This window comes from Rhinoraja longicauda, chromosome 26 (genome assembly GCF_053455715.1).
Source record: "Rhinoraja longicauda isolate Sanriku21f chromosome 26, sRhiLon1.1, whole genome shotgun sequence".
NCBI lineage: Eukaryota > Metazoa > Chordata > Chondrichthyes > Rajiformes > Arhynchobatidae > Rhinoraja > Rhinoraja longicauda.
Window position 1 is genome coordinate 24050359 of NC_135978.1, and position 24550 is coordinate 24074908.

Genomic DNA, 24550 nt, shown 5'->3' on the forward strand with positions numbered 1-24550 from the left:
CTAATTCCTGTACTGAATATCCTGTCAGGTTATGGCAAACAGGCCAGACGTGGTATTCACCACCCTGTCTTCCTATGTCAGCACTTTCATGGAACTACGTACTGCACCCCAAGGTCTCTCTGTTCCACAACGAACCTGGGGCTCTATCAGTTACTGTGCAAGTCGTGCCCTGGTTTATCTTGCCAAAATGCAAACTCTCACTTTTACCTGAATTAAATTCCATGTGCTATTCCTCAGCCACTGCAATCTTAGATCCTATTGTAATCTAACAATTGTAACTACCTTCATTCACTGTGTATGAAGGAATTGCAGATGCTGGTTTAAACCAAAGATATACACAAAATGCTGGAGTAACTCAGCAGGACAGGCAGCATCTCTGGAGAGAAGGAATGGGTACGTTTTGGACCGAGACCCTTCTTCAGACTGACGTCAGGAGGGGAGGGAGACAGATAGAAAAGGAAGCATGAAGGTGTGAAAACAGGGCAAAGGGAATGGAGATGAAGGAAAATGTAGAATAGATCATTATTAGTTGGGAGAGAAGGTAATAACAAAGCAAAGAGAGATAAAATGTAGTCAGAGACAGTAAAGGAGAACTGGGAAGGGGAGGGATGGAGAGAAATGGAAAGCAAGGGTTACTTGAAGTTAGAGAAGTCAATGTTTATAGCACTGCGGTATAAACTGCCCAAGCAAAATATGTGGTGTTGTTCCTCCAATGTGCACTGGGTCTCACTCTGACAATGGAGGAGGCCCAGGACAGAAAGGTCAGCGTGGGAATGGGAGGGGGAGTTAGTGTCCAGCAACTGGGAGATTCAGGAAGGTTCAGGCAGACTGAGAGGAGGTGTTCAGTGAAACATCGCCAAGCCTGCGCTTGGTCTCGCTGATATACAGGAATCCACACTTGGAACAGGGGATATAGTAGATGAGGTTGAAGGAGGTGCAAGTGAACCTCAACCTCACCTGAAAAGACTGTCGGGGTCCTTGGAAAGAGTCGAGGGGGGAGGTATAGGGACAGGTGTTGCATCTTCTGCGGTTGCAGGAGAAGGTACCTGGGGAGGAGATTGTTTGGGTGGGAAGGGATGAGTTAACCAAGGTGTTGCAGAAGGAACGATTAATTGATAACTCAAATGAAGCCTGATAAGAGAATGTTAGAAAACCTTAACCCATTTAACATTTCAATGGTGATATAATAATGCAAAATTGATGAACAGCTGATTTATAAAATTAGTTTCTGGTTAAATATTTATTGTCACTAATACCACAATCGGCTGCGAATGAAGTCCTATTAATGCTCTCTTGTAGTTTTTATCATTACAGATCGTGAATAGTAGATAATTTTCCGACTGTATACAGCTAATGCTCTCTGCTGCTCCAGTAACTGGCACCAGTCAATCTGCAGTATTTCTGGCTTTAAAGGACTACTGCAGCTTCTATCATAATAAAAGAATAACAATGGGAGAGATATAGTGTATGCTCCATTATAACAGTTTGCAGTGAGTAAAGTGTGTGTATGCATGTGTGTATTTCTTTGATCGGCTTTAGTAAGCTGTGTGTTTAGAATGGTGGTATTTTGTGCTCCTTGATGTCTTAAAGTCCTTTAAGCTGATTCAGATACATAAAGTGGAGATTTGGCTATAGGATATTACGGTGGGAGTGTGCGCTGATTATGATGGTATTGGAATTTGATTGCGTGTTTATTAATTCTCGCTCTTTTAAAAGGGTCAGTGGTACATGATCATTGAAGAAGTGAACCAGTTCCACCGCTCTCTTGTGCCCATGCCTGTTTGGTCTTGGTATCTGATTGGTAGTAATGAATCGGATGGTTCCGTGTTCTGGACTTTGGGTATTCTGCTAAGTTTGTTCTACCTCATACTGAAGGTAAGGGAGAAATGTTTGTTTATGTTAATATACTTAAGGGAAGAGCAACATTTACAAAGCAAGTCTTTGAATTAATATATTATAATTCAGAAGCATCACAAAATGAAAATTCTAAAGTCATAAGTAAGTACCTATTTAATCTGTTTTATGGATTGAAGCAGTGGGTTGGGAATATAGACCACATCCCTTTCGCTTTCAGATGAATTTTGGGGATTTTAACATTGGTACACCAAAAGTCATTTTTATAGAGACCTTTGCCAATTCTAGATGTTTTATCCCATGAAATGCAGTTATTGTTCAAATGTTCGCAATTAGACAGCAAGATTGTTGTAATGTTGGTTGAGAGATCAGGCAGACCTGGGCTGATTTTCTCTCCAACAGTGGCTTTGGTACATTTTACCCTAACAATAACTGCCTTGGTTTAGTATCTCTTCTGAGAGTCAGCTATAAACAAGTTTATTGATTCTATGATACTGTTCTATTGCATGTGATTGATTATGTGCCAAATTAATGGATTTAAGGTGGCATCATTCACATTAATAGGAGCAGGAATGGTTGTCAAGCCCTGAGACTGCTCTGCCATTCCTCAAGATTTAATGTTGGTTCCCAGTCAATCTTCCTGCCTGAGGTTCCAACCTGAGAAATAATTTTGCTTTCTTTTCTGATCGAGATATGCCAATGAGGAGAAACTTGCACAGCCCTGTCATAGAACATAGCCCGTGTCAAACATGATGCCAAGTTAAACAAATCAGATCTGCCTACACATGATCCATATCCCTGCATATCAATGTGTGTATCTGAAAGCCTCTTAAATATCACTATCATATCTGCTACCAAGTACACGCCCCTATGTGAAAAAAAACTTGCCACGCACATCTCCTTTAAACTTTCCTCCTCTGTTTTAAAGCTGTGCCCTCTAGTCTTTCACATTTCCACCCTGGGAAAAAAGTTCTAACTGTCTCTACTGCTCATAATTTTATAAATTCTATTAGGTCTCCCCTCAACCTCTGATGCTCCAGTGAAAACAATTTATTTCTTCTATCTCTGCTCTGAATGGCCTAACCCAGATCGTGAGACTGTGACTCCTGGTTCTAAGATCTCCAGCTCAGGGAAACATCAAATCCTCATCCCTCTCAAGCTAACGTGGTATGATCACCTTTTAACATAGGATATTTTACCATAAAATAATGAATATTATCTTTGTTATACATGGTGAATGGATAGGGTGAATGCATACAGACTTCTACCCAGAATGAGGGAATCAAGAACCATAGGAAATAGGTTAAGGGGAAAGATTAATAGGACCCAAAGGGGCAACATCTTTTCCCACACAGATGGTAGTTGGTATATGAAATAAACTGCCAGAGGAGGTATGTAGGAAGGAACTGCAGATGTTGGTTTAAACTGAAGATAGACACAAAATGCTTGAGTAACTCAGCGGGTCAGGCAGCATCTCTGGAGAGAAGGAATGGGTGACGTTTTGGGTCGAGACCCTTCTTCAGACTGGGAGATGGGAGGGGGAGGTACAGAGAGAGATAAGGAAGTTTAAGCTGTGAAAACAAAACATCAAAGGGGTAAAGGTCAAGAAAAACAGAATAGATCATTGTTAGCTTGGAGAAGGTAACAACAAAGCAAACAGAGATAAAATGTAACCGGAGACAGTCAAACTGGTCGGAGAACTGGGAAGGGAGAGGGATGAAGAGGGAAAGTAAGGGTTACTTGAAGTTAGAGAAATCAATATTCATACCCCGTTCCCAGTTCTCCAACCAGTCTTACTGTCTCCGACTACATTTTATCTCTGTTTGCTTTGTTGTTACCTTCTCCCAGCTAATAATGATCTATTCTACATTTCCCTTGATCCCCATTTCACACCTTCACACTTCCTTGTCCATCTATCTCCCTGCCCCCTGACCTCAGTCTGAAGAAGGGTCTCGACCCGAAAGGTCACCCATTCCTTTTCTCCAGGATACTGCCAGTCCCGCTGAGTTACTCCAGCATTTTGTGTCTTATCAATATTCATACCGCTGGGGTGTAAGCTGCCCAAGCGAACTATGAAGTGCTGTTCCTCCAATATTCAATTTCCAGCCCTGGTCACCCTGCAACGCTCGCCCTCTTAGCTCATATTTCTCTTTGTGCCCTTATTATGAATTCTGGGTGCATTAAGATTTCAGTCTTTAATTTTGTCTTGCTATTATTTTTGACCACGTGCTGTTTTGAAGTTGTACTCTGTCCCTTAATGTCACACACCAGTTATCGTAGAACAGTACAGCACAGGAACAAGCCCTTCAGCCCATAAAGTCCGTGCCAAACATGATGCCAAGTTAAACGAATCTCATCTGCCTGAACGTAATTCATATTTCTCCATTCCCCTGCATAACCATATGTCAATATCATTTCTGTTTCTACCACCACTCTTAGCTGTGTGTGTGTGCGCGCGCGTTTACCATCGCACATATCCTTTACACTTCCCCCTCTGATTTAAAGCTATGCCCTGCACCCTGGGGAAAAAGATACTGACTCTCTACATGCTTCTCATCATTTTATATACTTCCATCAGGTCTTCCCTCAACCTCTGACACTCCAGAGAAAACAATCCAAGTTTTTCCAACATCTTCTTACAGTGAATACTCACTAATCCAGGCATCATTCTGGTATTCTGGTGAAGCCCTCCTACATCCTCTCCCAATGCAGCCCAACCAAAGTTGTATGAAGCTTCAATATGACATCCTAACTTAATGCCCAATTGATGAAAGCATGCATACCATACCATCTTTACTACTGTACTTATGATGGAGAGATGTTTAGTTTAGAGATACTGCACGGAAACAGGCCCGTCAGCCCACTGAGTCCATGTCGACCAACAATCACTGTACACTAGCTCTATCCTATGCACTAGGGACAATTTACAATTTTTACTGAAGCCAATTAACCTACGAATCTCTGTACGTTTTTGGAGTGTGGGAGGAAACCGGAGCATCCAGAGAAAACCCACATGGTCACAGGGAGAATGCACTAACTCCGTACACACAGCACCCGTAGTCAGGATCGAACCCGGGTCTCTGGCGCTGTAAGGCAGCAACTCTACCGCTGTGCCACTGTGCCAGTTGGTTGAAATCAAAATACAAAGGGCAATATTGTAGCACTTGACAGTCATTGAAAGTTGATTTAGTGACTTAGCAGTGCAGCAATTAGGATGACACCCTGATAGGTCTGTTGACAGAAATGAAGTGCAGTTGACACATTCTCTGCACGAATGCCTCATAGTAGCAAAATTGTTTAATCGGAGGGGAAGATTTGTTTTAATCACAAACAGTGTCTGATTCTGTGACCTTAACTATCACGTTTTCTAAAACCCCATCACCACCCACCCCCACCCTGCTAAACACACCATTGCAAGGAAACCACCTAAAATACGTTTTGGGTGAGGTGGGGCTGAAAAAAGACAATGATCAACATAATTTTTGTCCTTTTGTATTTGCTTCTCAGCTCCTTGGAATCTATGGCCGTTGGAGTACCTTCGGGAAGGCTCTGCAGTGTTTTTCCCGTAAACAGGTAAAGAAATATAGTATTGTAACTCTCCGGGCTGTAAACATTTCCTCTTGCATCCTCTTCATGTAGATATATTTCAGGCAGTGACGCAGACATCAAGAAAATGCTGGCCAGCTGCCATCTTATGGCCACCTTGGGAACTGCAGCCAGTCTGACTGAATGCCATCTAGTAATCAATATAAGCAGAACATTTTATATTTATAGACTCTCCCTAGTATCTCTAGAAATCCATGAAACTTTCAATTTTTATTGTTGTTCAGGAACCTTATTTTGAGACCTTTAAACCCCTGTCCCACTGGCTTTTTCTTAGGCGACTAGGCTGTATGATCGTGAGTCGTCTCCAAAGAGTCGTAGCGTCTTTCTGGTCGCCGCTGGATTTTCAGAATGTTGAAGATTTTTCGGCGACAGTGGGTTTGATGCCAATGAGCGTTGCTTGACGTCTGCTGTCGTAGATTGTCGCCAGGTGACGTAGGTTGTTGCCGGTGCTGACTTTGGTGAATTCCATTGGCGACTACCTATGTCAACCTACGTCAACCGGTGACAGGTACCAGCGTCAAAACCAGAGGCCAAAATTACATGAATTGTCTTCAGTTGTCTTCATCTGTCTCCGACAGGGTCGTAGCTTGTCGCAGGTGGACGTAGGTTGACTTCGGTTGTCGCCTGTGTGGTCGTAGGTTGTCGTAGGTGCGGTCGTAGGCAAACGTACTCACGACGATTGGGTCGCCGGTTGTCGGTAGCTTGACGTCGACTGGGTGGTAGGTTGTTGTAGCTTGTCGTAGACATTGTCGTATGGGGGTCCAGTCGCCGATTTTTCGGTGACCTGCTACGACTATGACAGTCGCCGGCAGTCACCTAAAAAATCGCCTAAGTGGGCAGGCCCTTTAGGTTTTGCTTGAATCTCTAAGTCTGTCTTGACAGGATCTCAGGTTTGGGTTACTAACCCAGAGTCACAGAGGATTTTCAGTGCATTAAACTTATGCTGGTTTTGTGCAAGAGCCACCAAAGCAGTCCCACTATCCGATCCTTTTGTACTTATCCAATTCCCTTCTGAAATTGAAAACAACAATTGAAAGCTCCATAATGTTTGGGACAAACACCCATCATTTATTTATTTCCCTCTGTACTCCACAATTTGAGATTTGTAATAGAAAAAAAATCACATGTGGTTAAAGTACATATTGTTAGACTTTATTAAAGGGTAGTTTTATACATTTTCGTTTCACCATGTAGACCTTACAGCTGTGTTTATACATAGTCCCCCCATTTCAGGGCACCTTAATGTTTGGGACACATGACTTCACAGGTGTTTGTAATTGCTCAGGTGTGTTTAATTGCCTCCTTAATGCAGGTATAAGAGAGCACTCAGCACCTAGTCTTTCCTCCAGTCTTTCCATCCCCCTTTAGAAACTTTTATTGCTGTTTATCAACATGAGGACCAAAGTTGTGCCAATGAAAGTCAAAGAAGCCATTGTGAGACTGAGAAACAAGAATAAAACTGTTAGAGACATCAGCCAAACCTTAGGCTTACCAAAATCAACTGTTTGGAACATCATTGCGAAGAAAGAGAGCACTGGTAAGCTTACTAATCGCAAAGGGACTGGCAGGCCAAGGAAGACCTCCACAGCTGATGACAGAAGAATTCTCTCTATAATAAAGAAAAATCCCCAAACACCTGTCCGACAGTTCAGAAACACTCTTCAGGAGTCAGGTTCAGATTTGTCAATGACCACGGTCCGCAGACGACTTCATAACCAGAAATACAGAGGCTACACTGCAAGATGCAAACCACTGGTTAGCTGCATTGGATGGCCAGGTTACAGTTTGCCATGAAATACTTAAAAGACCAACCATAGTTCTGGAAAAAGGTCTTGTGGACAGATGAGATGAAGATTAACTTATATCAGAGTGATGGCAAGAGCAAAGTATGGAGGAGAGAAGGAACTGCCCAAGATCCAAAGCATACCACCTCATCTGTGAAACAGTGGTGGGTGTGTTATGGCCTGGGCATGTATGGCTGCTGAAGGTACTGGCTCACTTATCTTCATTGATGATACAACTGCTGATGGTAGTAGCATAATAAATTCTGGTGTATAGACACATCCCATCTGCTCAAGTTCAAACAATTGCCTCAAAACTCATTGGCTGGCGGTTCATTCTACAGCAAGACAATGATCCCAAACATACTGCTAAAGCAACAAATAAGTTTTTCAAAGCTAAAAAATGGTAAATTCTTGAGTGGCCAAGTCAATCACCCAATCTGAACCCAATTGAGCATGCGTTTTATATGCTGAAGAGAAAACTGAAGGGGACTAGCCCCCAAAAAAAGCATAAGCCAAAGATGGCTGCAATACAGGCCTGGCAGAGCATCACCAGAGAAGACACCCAGCAACTGGTGATGTCTATGATTCGCAGATTTCAAGCAGTCCTTGCATGCAAAAGATATGCAACAAAATACTAAACATGACTACTTTCATTTACATGCCATTGCTGTGTCCCAAACATTATGGTGCATTGAAATGGGGGGACTATGTATAAACACTGCTGTAATTTCTACATGGTGAAACCAAAATGTATAAAAGTGGCCTTTATTAAAATCTGACAATGTGCATTTAATCACATGTGATTTTTTTTTTCTATTACAAATCTCAAATTGCGGAGTACAGAGGCAAATAAATAAATAATGGGCCTTTGTCCCAAATATTATGGAGGGCACTGTACTTCACTATTTCTCTTGCCAAAATGTTCCAGATTCTAACTAGTTTCCCCTTATTCTTTCTTATCAGTCATGTTCTTTTGAGGTCACTCGTTGGGAGTATAGTTACTGTATCAAGTGATCTTGTTGTATTTTCCAACACAGATAAAATCAATTACAGAAATCTGTAAAATTAGAACCTATGCATTAGCTGGGGATGGCCTGCACAGAGATGCTACCAATCCCATCTTCACAAAATCCTCCAAATCCAGTATTAGGAAAAAACAAATCAACAATAGCCTCTCCCAGGACAACATTCCCCAGTACTGAAGCCCTAATTTACACCAATGATTTCATTGGGCAGGCTATGTCATTCATAAAAATGAGAAGCAATATGGACCAAATGGCAACAGAGGGGTCTGCGTGTACAGTGCTTGTCCCCATTAAATCAAATGCATAACGGATTCTGGACCTCATCAATAGTGGCAGAGTACAAAAGTAAGATTATTAGAACTTTTGCAACATTAAATGAGCCACAAGTGAATAAATCGATTTGTACCAGCATCTGCAGTTATTTTCTTATATTCTGCTTAGCACACTTTTAGGATGGGTGTGAAAGACCAAAGAAATCTACAACAGAGCCAAGAGTGCCATTCAACAAGATCACGAGCTGTGCCATGTATTTTTACAAACCCTTTCTTCCTGTATTCAGACCACCAAACAGCAGTAGTGAGGTTGGGGATAGCATCAAGCAGGAAATTAGGGATACGTGTAGCAAACGTACAGCAGTTATTGTGGGTGACTTTTATCTAGATATAGATTGGGCCAACCAAATTGGTAACAGCGCTGAGGAGGAAGATTTCCTGGATTGTATACGGGATGGTTTTTTAAACCAATATGTACAGGAACCGACTAGAGGGCAGGCCATCCTAGACTGGGTATTGTGTAATGAGGAAGGATCAACATAGCGATGTTGTTGTGCAAAGCCTCATGGACAACAGTGACCATAATATGGTGGAATTCTGCATTGGGATGGAGAGTGACACGGGTAAATCAGAGACTGGGGTCTTGAACTTAAAGAAAGGAGACTTTGAAGGAATGAGACGGGAATTGGCTAGGATAGACTGGCAAATTATACAGTACTTAAAGGGTTGATGGTGGAGATGCAATGGCAAAGATTTAAAGACTGCATGGATGAACTCCAAAAATTGTTAATCCTGTCTGGCGAAAAAATAAAACAGGGAAGGTAGCACAACCGTGGCTAATGAGGGAAATCAAGGATAGTGTTAAATCCAAGGAAGAGGCATATAAATTGGCCAGAGGAAGCTGAAAACCGGATGACTGGGAGAAATTTAGAACTCAGAGAAGGACAAAGGGGTTAATTAAGGGGGGGGGGGGGGGGGGAGCATGAAAGAAAGCTTGCAGGGAATATAAAAAATGACTCTAAAAGCTTCTTTAGATATGTAAATAGGAAAAGATTACTGAAGACAAATGTAGGTCCCTTACAATCAGACAGGTGAATTTATAATGCGAAACAACGAAATGGCAGAACAGTTAAACGAGTACTCTGGTTCTGTCTTCACTAAGGAAGACACAAACAATGAGGAAAAACTTCTTCACCCAGAGTTGTGAATCTGTGGAATTCTCTGCCACAGAAGGCAGTGGAGGCCAATTCACTGGATGTTTTCAATACAGAGTTAGATTTAGCTCTTAGGGCTAAGGGAATCAAGGGATATGGAGGAAAAAGCAGGAATGGGGTACTGATTTTGGATGATCAGCCATGATCATATTGAATGGCGGTGCTGGCTTGAAGGGACAAATGGCCTACTCCTGCATCTATTTTTCTGTTTCTTTCTATGCAAAAATCTTGATCACGACTTACTCGGCAACTGTCTTGGCACAATCCTCTTGGCTAGGTTTACTGCAACAGTTCCAGTGATGAAGGGCTTCAATTACAAGAGGGTTTTCTTGGCGTAAAGCAGCTTGAAAAGGAACTAGATGTGTAGAACGACTTTAAACGGTTTAGATAAATAAATGGAAAGATTGTTGCTGTTGCAATTGGAATCAAGTTAAAATGTTTACTAAAATCCAGTGTAAAGACAGCGAAGGCTTTAAAAAAAATTGGTAGGCTTTCTAAAAGAAAGTGGATAAATACTAGAAGGGAAAGTTTGTGGGATGTAGGACTAGCTGAAATGCTATACAAATATGTAGGGGACTGTCTAGGCAAATTGGGCTCTGTGCTATAATATTGTTGAATCAATGAAGATTGCCTGTTGATGGTGGCCACTTACAATCTGTTTCCTATAAACATAACATAACATAACAACACTTTATTGTCACTCGGCACAACACCGAGCGAAATTTCAGCAGTCACACAAAATACAGCAAAAAGAAAAGAACACAGGACACCCGACCCCAACACAAACATCCATCACAGTGACTCCAAACACCCCCTCACTGTGATGGAGGCAACAAAACTTCCCCTCTCTTCCCCCCGCACCCACGGACAGGCAGCTCGACCCCAACCGAGGCAAACGACACGCACAGCCCCCGCAAGGGGATGGAAGGCCCCCCGGCCGAGCCGCCCCGGGCACCGAAATGTCCCGCGGCCACACCGGGCGATGTTAAGTCCAACGGCCGAGCCGCACCGGGCACTGAAACGTCCCGCGGCCGAACAGCGCTGACGATGTTAAGTCCAGCGGCCAAGCCGCACCGGGCACTGAAACGTCCCGCGGCCACACCGGGCGATGTTAAGTCCAGCGGCCAAGCCGCACCGGGCATTGAAACGTCCCGCGGCCGAGCCGCACCGGGCACTGAAACGTCCCGCGGCCACACCGGGCACTGAAACGTCCTGCGGCCGAGCCGCACCGGGCACTGAAACGTCCCGCGGCCGCACCGGGCGATGTTAAGTCCAGCGGCCGAGCCGCACCGGGCATTGAAACGTCCCGCGGCCGAGCCGCACCGGGCACTGAAACGTCCCGCGGCCACACCGGGCGATGTTAAGTCCAGCGGCCGAGCCGCACCGGGCACTGAAACGTCCCGCGGCCGAACAGCGCTGACGATGTTAAGTCCAGCGGCCAAGCCGCACCGGGCATTGAAACGTCCCGCGGCCGAGCCGCACCGGGCACTGAAACGTCCCGCGGCCACACCGGGCACTGAAACGTCCCGCGGCCACACCGGGCGATGTTAAGTCCAGCGGCCGAGCCGCACCGGGCACTGAAACGTCCCGCGGCCGAGCCGCACCGGGCACTGAAACGTCCCGCGGCCGCACCGGGCGATGTTAAGTCCAGCGGCCGAGCCGCACCGGGCATTGAAACGTCCCGCGGCCGAGCCGCACCGGGCACTGAAACGTCCCGCGGCCACACCGGGCGATGTTAAGTCCAGCGGCCGAGCCGCACCGGGCACTGAAACGTCCCGCGGCCGAGCCGCACCGGGCACTGAAACGTCCCGCGGCCGCACCGGGCGATGTTAAGTCCAGCGGCCGAGCCGCACCGGGCACTGAAACGTCCCGCGGCCGAGCTGCGCCGGCAATGTTAAGGCCCGCAGCCGAGCCGCACCAGGCACTGAAACGTCCCGCAGCCGAGCTGCGCCGGCAATGTTAAGGCCCGCAGCCGAGCCGCACCGGGCACTGAAACGTCCCGCAGCCGAGCTGCGCCGGCAATGTTAAGGCCCGCAGCCGAGCCGCGCCCCGGGGAAGAGACCTAATAAAATAAAGGTTTCCCCCCGCCCCACCCCCCCACCCCACCCCACACCCCCACCACACACCCCCACCACACATACACAGCCAAAAACAGAAACAAAAACCATCCCAACACCGACACAAACAAAAAAAAAGAAAAAAAGACAACAGACTGCCAGAGAGCCGCAGCCGTTAGGCGCAGCCAACTCCTCCCCTCCACTCTTCCGTGCAGAGTAATTGCCAGAGCATCCAACTGCATCACATTTCAGGCAACCATTACCTTCACCTATGGTTGTTTTGTTCTGGTAAATTGGCAGGTAAGAGTGAATATGCATGAAGGCATTTATATCAAACATTACTACCAAATAAAAACATTAACTCTTCTGTTTCAGCATTATGGGATTGCTGCCACCAAACATCAGTGCAGTGACTCGGGAGATATTTGCCCCATCTGCCAGACAGAATTCAGAGAACCTATTCTCCTCATTTGTCAGGTAAATATCTTGAAGCAGGGAAAAAAATTTAAATTTGAAGGATGAATTACCTAGACTTTCTCTGAACTCTTCTATTTTATCTGGCAGCACATATTCTGTGAGGAGTGTATCTCACTCTGGTTTAATCAGGAGAAGACTTGTCCCCTCTGCCGGACTGTAATCTTGGATTATGTTCAAGCCTGGCGAGATGGAGCCACCTCCACCCACCTCCAGTTTTACTGACCAGGTGACTAGGTCCTGTTGTTGACAAATAGCAGCAAACCAGTACTGAGTGCAACCAAAATTTATCAACTCTTTGGAAAGATATTTTCAATTTTTTCTTAATAAAACAAATGATAAAGATAAATGCTTTATTTTGTAAGTGAATATTATTCAATGGTAATATTTTAATTGCTGACATATTAAATGTATTGTTTAATATTACATTACCTGTTACCAATCTGGAAATATTTGAGTTTTGGCCACAGATTTTCTGTAGCTGCTAAATCAGGCTGTGGGTTCGGATTTAAGTATTTCTAAATTTTATAGTAAATTGCTGTTCACTATTTTCCATCTATCTCAGTCTTCTAATTTTTCTAATCGTTTATTGTGCCTGTAAATTACTGCTGCAATTTCTTTTGATGAATTCCAAATTAATTAAGACTCATTGAAAATTCAAGGGCACCAGATCAGTAAACTGATGGAATTAGCATTGAAATTTAATAAGTCTCTCTGGGATTCTTTTTTTAAGCACAGTAATTATTTGGTGGCCTGGCATCCGTGCCTATTGCATAGGAATATAATTTGGTTTCAGCAAATACAGTACAGGCAGGGAGATTTTTACTGTGGGATTGGGTGTTGGAAAGATCCAAGTCTAATAACTTGAAGCTGCCAGTTATATAATTTGATAATAGACCAATTGGTATTAAAAACCCTATTGCAGTTCAGCTCTTAAAAGCAAAAGTGCACAGATGCTAACATTTCAATGTTATGGAGATTGCATACCACAGTGTGGCTGTAATATATGGAAGCTGAACGGTTTTCATAAAATCTTCAATGAAGCACAGTGGAAGCCCATTGTAGCTGTGTTGCCCTCAGATTGAGAAGTTGGACATCCCTAACACGGTAGATGCAATATTAATCCCCATCTCCTCCCAAAAATATCCATTCTACCTGCCTGTGATAGCAATCATTTTATTTAGATAGGATTATGATGGAGTAAAACAGTAAAGTCAAGATAAGCTGTTAATTGTGGGACAAAACTTAGTCTCAAATTCCTTTTAAGACAGTTGAATTACATTTATTAATTGGAAGAAAAGGTTGAGGACCTATTGTAGCTATTTTCAGGATACATTCAAAGCAAATTAACTCCAGATGGTTTAAAGGATGGCTTGATGAATTGAAAGGTAATGGGCAAGATAACCAAGGTGAAGTCTCCAATAATTTCCCACACCTTGCCTATTTACAAGTATATGCCTATTTACAAGTATATCAAAGATGGGCCTTCTCTAAAAGTTGCTTAATGTTCCCTCCATTCCTTCCCCCCTTTAATGCAGAGAATACCAAATATCACTTACCCAAAATCAGCTGAGATGATCAACATTTGTGGCTAAGACTATTTTGCTTCAAACCAACTCAGGAAAAACTGACAATCTCTGCCTTTCGGTTCCTTCGTGCCTTGAGGTCAACTAGCACGTGTAGTTCAACTACTCTGTGCTGCCTGCTTTTCATAATGTGTTCAAGTGGGCAATTAACAGTATCATTAGTTTGGAAACCAACTTCATTGTTTCATACAATGAGGATGGATCAAGAGGACTGGATGCAGCACCCGTCTAATCCTGGGACTCAGGGAGTCACTATTCCAGTACTGGGAAAGGTGTTAAAATAAATTCCACGGTAATAGTTTTGCAGAACTAGACTGCCTTATCATAGAGATAAAACATAGAAATTACTGATTGCTTCACATTTTGCTTTCAAGCATTTTATAGCTCCCATTTGCTTGTACTTTTCCCCCCATCCCTACTCTCTTTCTCCTCCCCCAAATACAAAGAATGCCAGAGGGTGTTCACCCATCAGTTTTGCCCCATCACTACTTATTGATACAGTAGAACACACACAGGGAGAGAATGCTCCTTGTAACGTTAGCAGCTGCTGGATTACTTTCTAAAATTGAAAATTAGCAATTTTTTTTAAAGATCTTTTGTACGGGACTTCTACGCTGTCCATTTGCAGATCCCTGAAAGTGGTGGGAAAACAATTACAAGCCTGAACATTTTAGATTTTTTTAATGAGTCTTCTTCCTTCCTGGGTGTATGCTTATGACAGTAACTGAACTGAGATAGAATCTTTTAGGTACACACAATCAAATAGGTACTTTATTCTGTCCAGGGAGCAAAGGAGACTGAACACATTCTGTGAGTTCTAAATCTCAATCACACAGTACAAGTGCAGCCTCTGCGGCAAAAAACAGAATTCAGTCTAGACTAATTGCTCCCTTGGGGGAAGATAGGATTCAATTTCAGTGAAATTTAATCAAAGCATTAGCCCAAATTGTGTATTTTTAATAACGTTAGCCAAGTAGACATTCTGGACATGCAGATTTTCCTTTGTTCTGCATTGACAGTATTGTTTGTGATTTTTCTTTGCTTGGGAAAATTCATGGTGTAAGAAAAATATGAAATGAATATTTTCCAATAATTATCTGGATCAATTATAAATAAAGTGATTTATCCTATGCCGATTTGCTTCTTATTTCAAGTAATCTTTACTCTGCTAGCAAAGATTGGTTAAAAGATAAAATGGCTATTTGATATTTTTCATTTTATGTTAAAAATTGTATAACACAAATAGAAACTGCCTAAATATAGACTAAATTAAGTTCTATCCTGGATATTGATCTGCAAAGCACTTTAATCCGTTGTTGACCAACTGAAATAAGTCATTTATTTGGAGAAACTTGGAAAACTTTTGAGCAAAATGGAACAAATCTATATTACCATACCAGTTCAAATTACACTACCAAATCTTAGTTTATGCTTTTCCTATCAGATGCATTAATTTCAAATATTTAGGAAAAACAAAAGTAACAGATTTAAAGTTATATTGTAGAAAATCGGCTCTAAAGATCGTCAATTGTACCAATCTTTACCTTTAGCAAATACAGTTTTAAGATAGAAAATCCAGACTTTTTTGGTAGAATTCATGCTGGCTTGTCTTCACATTCTTCAGAACCAGAAGATTAAATGTTCTTAAACTATAGCTAGTAAGTACATTTTAAATCTACTTGGCTTGTCACATCTTTTCTATAGCATTCAAACTCACGGCTTACTAAAAAACACCAACGTTTAAAAAAAACATGAGTCTTATCTAGTATCATTCATTCCCTTGTTACACATTCCATGAAGTTTCAGTATTATTATGCTTAACAATGGATCTACAATTCTAGAATGAAGAAAAAGGTTTAGTCCCAACAAACCCAAATGCTCCTCAAATGATATCACCATTTGGTGGTGCAGCATTTCAGAAACAGTAATTGAAGCAAAATAACTGCAGTCACTGGAAATCTAAAAAGAAAACCCAGAACATGTCAGGATCACAGGTACGTCAGTGTTTGGATAGAACAACAGACAAGGTTTCTGGTCAAAGACCTTACATCAGAAGCAAAAGGATGAACTCAGCATGCCTGGTAGCATCTGTGGATGGAAACAACAATTGACACCTCAGGTCAGGATCCTTCATCAGGTAGTTTTAAATTCCAGGGTGGTGGGCTTTGAGATTCAGAACAGAACCATTGTAGGAAATCTAAAAAAGTAAATGCTATTAGACAATAGACAATAGGTGCAGGAGTAGGCCATTCGGCCCTTCGAGCCAGCACCACCATTCATTGTGATCATTCTCAATCAGTACCCCGTTCCTGCCTTCTCCCCATACCCACTGACTCCGCTATCCTTAAGAGCTCTATCTAGCTCTCTCTTGAATGTATTCAGAGAATTGGCCTCCACTGCCTTCTGAAGCAGAGAATTCCACAGATTTACAACTCTCTGACTGAAAAAGTTTTTCCTCATCTTCGTTCTAAATGGCCTACCCCATATTCTTAAACTGTGGCCCCTGTTTCTGGACTCCCCCAACATTGGGAACATGTTTCCTGCCTCTCACGTGTCCAAACCCTCAATAATCTTATATGTTTCGATAAGATCCCCGCTCATCCTTCTAAATTCCAGTGTATACAAGCCTAGTCGCTCCAGTCTTTCAACATATGACAATCCCGCCTTTCCGGGAATTAACCTAGTAAACCTTAGCTGCATGCCCTCAATAGCAAGAATATCCTTCCTCAAATTTGGAGACCAAAACTGCACACAGTATTCCAGGTGCGGTCTCACTAGGGCCCTGTACAATTGCAGAAGGACCTCTTTGCTCCTATACTCAACTCCTCTTGTTATGAAGGCCAACATTCCATTGGCTTTCTTCACTGCCTGCTGTACCTGCATGCTTCCTTTCAGTGACTGATGCACTAGGACATCTCGTTGTACGTCCTCTTTTCCTAACTTGACACCATTCAGATAATAATCTGCCTTCCTATTCTTACCACCAAGGTGGATAACCTCACTTATCCACATTAAACTGCATCTGCCATGCATCCGCCCACTCACACAATCTGTCCAAGTCACCCTGCAACCTCATAGCATCTTCCTCACAGTTCACACTACTACCCAGCTTTGTATCATCTGCAAATTTGTCAATGGTACTTTTAATCCCTTCATCCAAGTCATTAATGTATATTGTAAATAGCTGCGGTCCCAGCACCGAGCCTTGCGGTACCCCACTTATGCAATATCTGTGTTGAGCAAAAACAAAGTCAAAGTTATAGATGGATGACCTTATGGGCTTTGGCAGTTCTGATCTCAATTCCCCTTCCCACACTTGCCTCTCTGTTTAGCACTTTGCTGGACTCATGCGTGAAGTTACTGGATTGGAACTGTACTATAGCAATTCATAGAAGACGGAAATTAAAGATATAATGAAATACCAAGGCCATAGTAAATTTTCTTTGGAAACTTCTCTTTATCCGAACTGGTCAATGTATTTGAGGAGGATTATCTCTCCACGCGCTTTTAACCTTTCCAGATAATTTAATGTACAGAAGCTTATACAATGTATTTTGGAAATTTATGTGGGTGATTTCTGCTGCCCTTCCCTCCATGTTATTTTCAGCCTCATTAGTCAGTTGAACTTATCACAAATTCATGCCAACTCTGGTCCAGTTTAAGCACCCAGTCACACTGCCATTACAAAAGCTTCCAGTAACTGTCCCCACAACTGATATTACACAAACCTATAAGCCGAGTCTCAAACTACATTTTCTAGGAAGCCAACAAATTCACCACATGACACCATAAAGGTCTCCAACCCTGATGTCAAATTTGGATATTAAGATCCTTTTCCTAATGTTGCAAAGAATGAGGACATATCTCAGTTACACTCATCAATTGCTACTAAACTAAAACTGCCCATCTGTAGCTCTACACCGCTCAACCCTCCCGCAACTCAAGTTTAAAAATGAAGTCAAACTAATTTAAGCCATTAATAAAAGCCCAATTTATCACCAGCTTACTGACCCTCCAGAAAAATCTGATTTCTATTAAAAGGTCTGCATATTTTAACCATGCACAAAACAAAATCACGTTTTAACTATCAGCAGTAGTGTGAAGTTGGCACTGTCATTTACCGCATTTAGACTACATGGTCACGTTCACAAGTCAACATGTTGAGCCAGTTCATTAAATATGTCATCGTCAGGGACTTCATTTCACCAAACACCAATAGGAATCTTGTCACAGTTTGGAAGATGGAATTGTAGGATAAGGTGTAATGTCAATTTTTTTGTTGGGGCGGGGAACATCACTTTATCCTAACTGCTTAATGTATTTGAGCATGATTATCTTGCCTTTCATGTGCTTTTAACACAATAAAAATTATAATTTTGTCCTCGCTAACATGCAACATACAAAGGATTTTCTTTCACATTACCCTTTGCAGTGCTGTCTTTTCTCCATGCTGTTTCCAGATCATTGATCATAACTGCAAACACCTCCAAGATCTCTGCCGTCACATGTCCACAACAGTTGAGTGGATTGTTGGTTAGACCCATGGTTTGCTTCCATCACGTTAAAGCCTAACCCACAGCATTGCCATCTTGCGAGGTAACCAAGTCATTGTTTGGTGTTAGTTTATGATTGTATGTGTTATTGCATTTTTATTGATTATTCTTATTGGTCTAAGGGGAGTAAGAGACACCTGTGGCTGACGAGGGAAGTCAGGGACAGCATAAAAATTAAGGAGAGGAAGTATAACATAGCAAAGAAGAGTGGGAAGACAGAGGATTGGGACTCTTTTAAAGAGCAACAAAAGTTAACTAAAAAGGCAATACGGGGAGAAAAGATGAGGTACGAGGGTAAACTAGCCAATAATATAAAGGAGGATAGCAAAAGTTTTTTTAGGTACGTGAAGAGGAAAAAAATAGTCAAGGCAAATGTGGGTCCCTTGAAGACAGAAGCAGGGGAATTTATTATGGGGAACAAAGAAATGGCAGACGAGTTAAACCGTTACTTTGGATCTGTCTTCACTGAGGAAGATACACACAATCTCCCAAATGTTCTAGGGGCCGGAGAACCTAGGGTGATGGAGGAACTGAAGGAAATCCACATTAGGCAGGAAATGGTTTTGGGTAGACTGATGGGACTGAAGGCTGATAAATCCCCAGGGCCTGATGGTCTGCATCCCAGAGTACTTAAGGAGGTGGCTCTAGAAATAGTGGAAGCATTGGAGATCATTTTTCAATGTTCTATAGATTCAGGATCAGTTCCTGTGGATTGGAGGATAGCAAATGTTATCCCACTTTTTAAGAAAGGAGGGAGAGAGAAAACGGGGAATTATAGACCAGTTAGTCTGACATCAGTGGTGGGGAAGATGCTGGAGTCAATTATAAAAGACGAAATTGCTGAGCATTTGGATAGCAGTAACGGGATCATTCCGAGTCAGCATGGATTTACGAAGGGGAAATCATGCTTGACAAATCTACTGGAATTTTTTGAGGATGTAACTAGGAAAATTGACAAGGGAGAGTCAGTGGATGTGGTGTACCTCGACTTTCAGAAAGCCTTCGACAAGGTCCCACATAGATTAGTGGGCAAAATTAGGGCACATGGTATTGGGGGTAGGGTACTGACATGGATAGAAAATTGGTTGACAGACAGAAAGCAAAGAGTGGGGATAAATGGGTCCCTTTCGGAATGGCAGGCAGTGACCAGTGGGGTACCGCAAGGTTCGGTGCTGGGGCCCCAGCTATTTACGATATACATTAATGACTTAGACGAAGGGATTAAAAGTACCATTAGCAAATTTGCAGATGATACTAAGTTGGGGGGTAGTGTGAATTGTGAGGAAGATGCAATAAGGCTGCAGGGTGACTTGGACAGGTTGTGTGAGTGGGCGGATACATGGCAGATGCAGTTTAATGTAGATAAGTGTGAGGTTATTCACTTTGGAAGTAAGAATAGAAAGGCAGATTATTATCTGAATGGTGTCAAGTTAGGAGGAGGGGGAGTTCAACGAGATCTGGGTGTCCTAGTGCATCAGTCAATGAAAGGAAGCATGCAGGTACAGCAGGCAGTGAAGAAAGCCAATGGAATGTTGGCCTTCGTAACAAGAGGAGTTGAGTATAGGAGCAAAGAGGTCCTTCTACAGTTGTACCGGGCCCTGGTGAGACCGCACCTGGAATACTGTGTGCAGTTTTGGTCTCCAAATTTGAGGAAGGATATTCTTGCTATGGAGGGCGTGCAGCGTAGGTTCATTAGGTTAATTCCCGGAATGGCGGGACTGTCGTATGTTGAAAGGCTGGAGCGATTGGGCTTGTATACACTGGAATTTAGAAGGATGAGGGGGGGATCTTATTGAAACATATAAGATAATTAGGGGATTGGACACATTAGAGGCAGATAACATGTTCCCAATGTTAGGGGAGTCCAGAACAAGGGGCCACAGTTTGAGAATAAGGGGTAGGCCATTTAGAACGGAGATGAGGAAGAACTTTTTCAGTCAGAGGGTGGTGAAGGTGTGGAATTCTCTGCCTCAGAAGGCAGTGGAGGCCAGTTCGTTGGATGCTTTCAAGAGAGAGCTGGATAGAGCTCTTGAGGATAGCGGAGTGAGGGGGTATGGGGAGAAGGCAGGAACGGGGTACTGATTGAGTGATCAGCCATGATCGCATTGAATGGCGGTGCTGGCTCGAAGGGCTGAATGGCCTACTCCTGCACCTATTGTCTATTGTCTATTGTCTATTGTCTTATTGTTGAACTGTGGGTAATTTTTCATTTCACTGCACATTTATGTGTATGTGACAAATAAATGACTATGGCTATGACTTTGACTACTTGCTGAGGTTGCAGCCTCCCCTCAGCGACACAGATGAAGCCCCGTGTTCACCGATTCACTTGCTTTGCATTCACTGAACAAGCACCCTTTACATCTCCCACCACCTGTAGCTTTAAACAAAAATTAAAACCAGACATGCAAGATGAATTAAACACTTTTAAATAATAATTAAAAACATTATACATGCAGCGTAGGAATGACTCGGGGGTAAGACAAGAATATACTTCAAATCAGTTTATTCAAGCTGCATTAAGCAATACTTGTAATTGCGCAATATTCCTAATGTATGCATCAGTATGGCTTAACTATAGAGTAAATGGGACATTAACACAAACTGCAACTACAAGTGGTGCAAATATGAAAATAATTCTAATGGTGACACAACTGTCATGTCACCAATTACCATCATTGTATTTGTTTTTTTCATATGAATTCCAAGCAGACAACAATGTTCATTCAAATTTGCCTTTTAATGGGATTTTACAGCTCTTCATTCATTGACCAATTTGATTTCAGTAATAAAGCTGAATAAGAATAAAGTACAAGATAATTAGCAAGGAGAAAAAAAATGTAGCTTCACACCATTTTTACTCAGGCAACAGTGTAGTTCTATCAAAATAATGAGGCAAGATTCTCCAGCAGTAAAAGCACCATGCCAAAATACTGATCTCAGAACCAAAGGTCACCCATGAACAGGTACAATGTTCACACATCTTTCAAGTGATAAGGTGAGATATTTGTGGTTTTCCTCTTGTTGGAATGAAAGGCTGGGGCAAAAGCACAGCCAATTGTAACTAACAGAATTGTCCATGCAAATAATGATGGATCTAATCAAATGCATAATGGATGCTTGAAACTCCGACTGAACATGATAGAAAGTTTCAAACTGTCTCCTCAGTAAACACCATTCATTAGAGTAGCAGAGAGATCTCACCATAAGAATATTCCAAGTTATACATAATGCATAAGGTCTAGCAGTAGTGATCACAGCACCAATTTTCTCTAGTTCAATTCCCTTAATTGTGGCATCAGAATTTACATCAAGGTCCGAGTTAGCACAGGTCGTACTTTAAACAGAATCCAATTCCCTGGTGTCCGTGATGCACTAAAATCAATTCAGGAAAAGTCCTGCCAACAGCTTGTGAAAGATCTGACTGTGTCTAGAATTCTTTCACATTGCCAGGGATATTTACTGCTGTGTGCTTTAATTTTTACTGATATGATTGGCAATGATTAATATTTAACATATGCATCCGCCTGCTGGACAACTTGACAGATGGTCATAAAACGAAAGACCTCTTTAAGTGTTTGGGGTCCATAGATGTGGGGGTTCGGAAGGGGGCTGGCTGGAGAAAGTAAATGTAATCACTCGTTAACTGACTTCGTTAAACTAAGAGCTGGCCATCACAATGGAATACATTCAAAAATTACTACCATATTCAACCAGCCTCTATTTACATCGATAACCATCCACACCAATGGGAAGATGTCATGATATGGGTATTTGTTGCCCAAATTGCACCAATTTCTAACATGCCAAACACAAATAATGATATCCAAATTAATAGCATAAGCAGGAACAGCACATTGGTATTGGCATCCACAAGCCACATTGCTTTCCAAACCAAATCTTTCCTGTTGGGATAAAACCAGCAAATGCCAATTTAAATTGATGCAAAGTTCCAAATGATGCTGTTCGATACCTATATCTGTTACAATCTTGCCACACCAAGCTGACAACTTAGATGACTACGGTCCAATTATTAAAAATTACAAAAATATTTTTCTAAACTTGCTGCTAATGTTAAAGCTAAGAATTAGTGTCCACTGTGGTGATCCAATAAGATATTCAACCATCTTTAAGTCTACATTCTGCTTTTGTGACTTGATTCAGACGGCTTCATAATTGTGTGCTTCACAATGCCTAAAATGTCTAAGGATTAAAAAAGGATCATCTCAGAGAATGATGAATCCAACTGTGAACAGTGAAGAGTAACAGGTCTGTGATGACGTTAGGAATTCCCTGATGTTTGCATGTACATATGCATGGCTTCCACGTTCATCCCAAAGACCAGTAATGCTAATTTGCAGACACAAGGAACTGCAGCTGCTAGCATCTTCTGTAGAACCCAAGATTCTGGAGTAATTCAATGGGTCAGACAGCATCTCTGGACGACATGGATAGGTGATGTTTCAGGTGGAGACCCTTCTTCAGTCTGAAGGGTCTCGACAGGAAACATTACCTATCCATGACCCCCAGAGATGCTGCTTGACCCACCGAGTTACTCCAGCACTTTGAGTAATGCCGTCCACTTCAGTACAAAATGGCGTTTTTTTTAGTTTGAAGGAGGGAAAGCAAATTGCAAAACAAACACTGCACAGAAAGTCAGCTTTCCCTTTGGTTGACACGGAAAAGAAAAACAAGTAAAACAAAGTAACAATGCTTCTCAGAAAGCCAGTCCATTTTAAAAGATGACCAATCTGCTGGTTTCCTTGTGTATTTTTCAAAACTTCATGTTCTCAGCGTTTGTAGCTTTTCTTTCACGAGGATTAGCATTTTAGTATTAAAGAATATATTGTGGAGTTTAAGCCAGCAATTTAGAAGCAGATGCGGAGGTGTATGCTGCTTAGACAAGACACCCATCATACATGTATTTAGAAGATGACGATGATTAACTTGAATATTATTTTAAGAGTGTCTCGCTCAGCTGTCTAGTGGCTCATTGGTTTAAAGCGGACTGTGGCCTAGTGCTGAGGTATACAGAAGGGTGGGGTTGCAGTGGAAATGAAAGAGTGACAGGGGTACGTGGGTGTCAGATGTGCATTTCCGCACATGTATTGATTTAGTTTAAACCGATTTTGTCAAAAGGGGAGAGCGCAGAGCCCAGATGAAGTTGTTACCCTCTGTTTGATGTATCGGTAAACATAGGTTCCACTGTGATATGCACAACAGCAGGCCAACATTCATCTTCTAAGTCCTTGCCTGATGAAAGAGTTTCTGAGTTGATGATGCAATGTCCTGCAAACATGTGAGAAATGGATCAATCTTGCATCATTAGTATGCATCATACAATCAGCAATTTATGGATGAATGGTTTTAAGGGCTTGGCTCAGTCATCTTTAATCTGATGAGAAGTCCATGGTCCACCGTTCATATTTTACCCAACTGCAGGTTTGAGATAACTAATTCACTGTATGGGGAAATCTTAAGCGCAGACCAACTTTTCTAAAGTTCAGTATCTCCTATTAAGAATTAGATTAATCAATGACTTGATTTTGTAATAGTGCTTGTAGATATACCTAGCAACATAATGTGAAATCTAAACTGACCTAATGTCCTGTTATCTGCAGAAACTGAGTGGTTGCTGGTTTGGTTTGGGTTGCCAATGGAGATAAAAATGCTGTTGAGGCAAGCCTTGCATGAACTGACCAACTCAACCCCAGCATAAGTACAGGCTCCACTTGTTTTCCTATAGAAAGCAAGCAACAATCTAAAAGTGAGCATGTTTGAAGATCAAACAAATGATAATTTAAGCAAATAGTACTGGAGGTGAAATATACGTGCACACGTGTCCCTGTGATCTACATGTTGCAACAAGCAACAATTTATTACTGGAAGTAAAAAAGAACTCTATTTCCTAAACTTCATAAAGGGATGAACTATTTGGTTAAGTGACATTACACTATTGTGTTGGTACAAGGCAGTTTTTAAGATAACATGAATATCTCCAGACAAGGACATACCCAATGTTGGAGTGAGATTGCCCCCTCTTCCAGCCTGGATTTAAGATTCAAACACTAACCTTTAGCAGAGAAAACTGAGATGATGATAAAGCAGTAGCGTGAAGGAAGCAG

The 24550-nt window shown here is 42.2% G+C and overlaps 1 protein-coding gene across 2 annotated transcripts in view; it reads left to right on the forward strand.

Moving 5' to 3' along the window:
- Positions 1–15000, forward strand: part of rnft1 (ring finger protein, transmembrane 1) — a 30674-nt gene extending 15674 nt beyond the window's left edge. For both annotated transcript variants that reach the window (XM_078422191.1, XM_078422192.1), the window contains exons 6-9: positions 1717–1875; positions 5362–5427; positions 12188–12289; positions 12377–15000. In XM_078422191.1, coding sequence (XP_078278317.1) covers positions 1717–1875; positions 5362–5427; positions 12188–12289; positions 12377–12511 — 462 coding nt within the window. In that variant the 3' untranslated portion in view covers positions 12512–15000. The remainder of the gene's footprint in view (positions 1–1716; positions 1876–5361; positions 5428–12187; positions 12290–12376) is intronic.
- The last annotated feature ends 9550 nt before the right edge of the window (positions 15001–24550 follow it).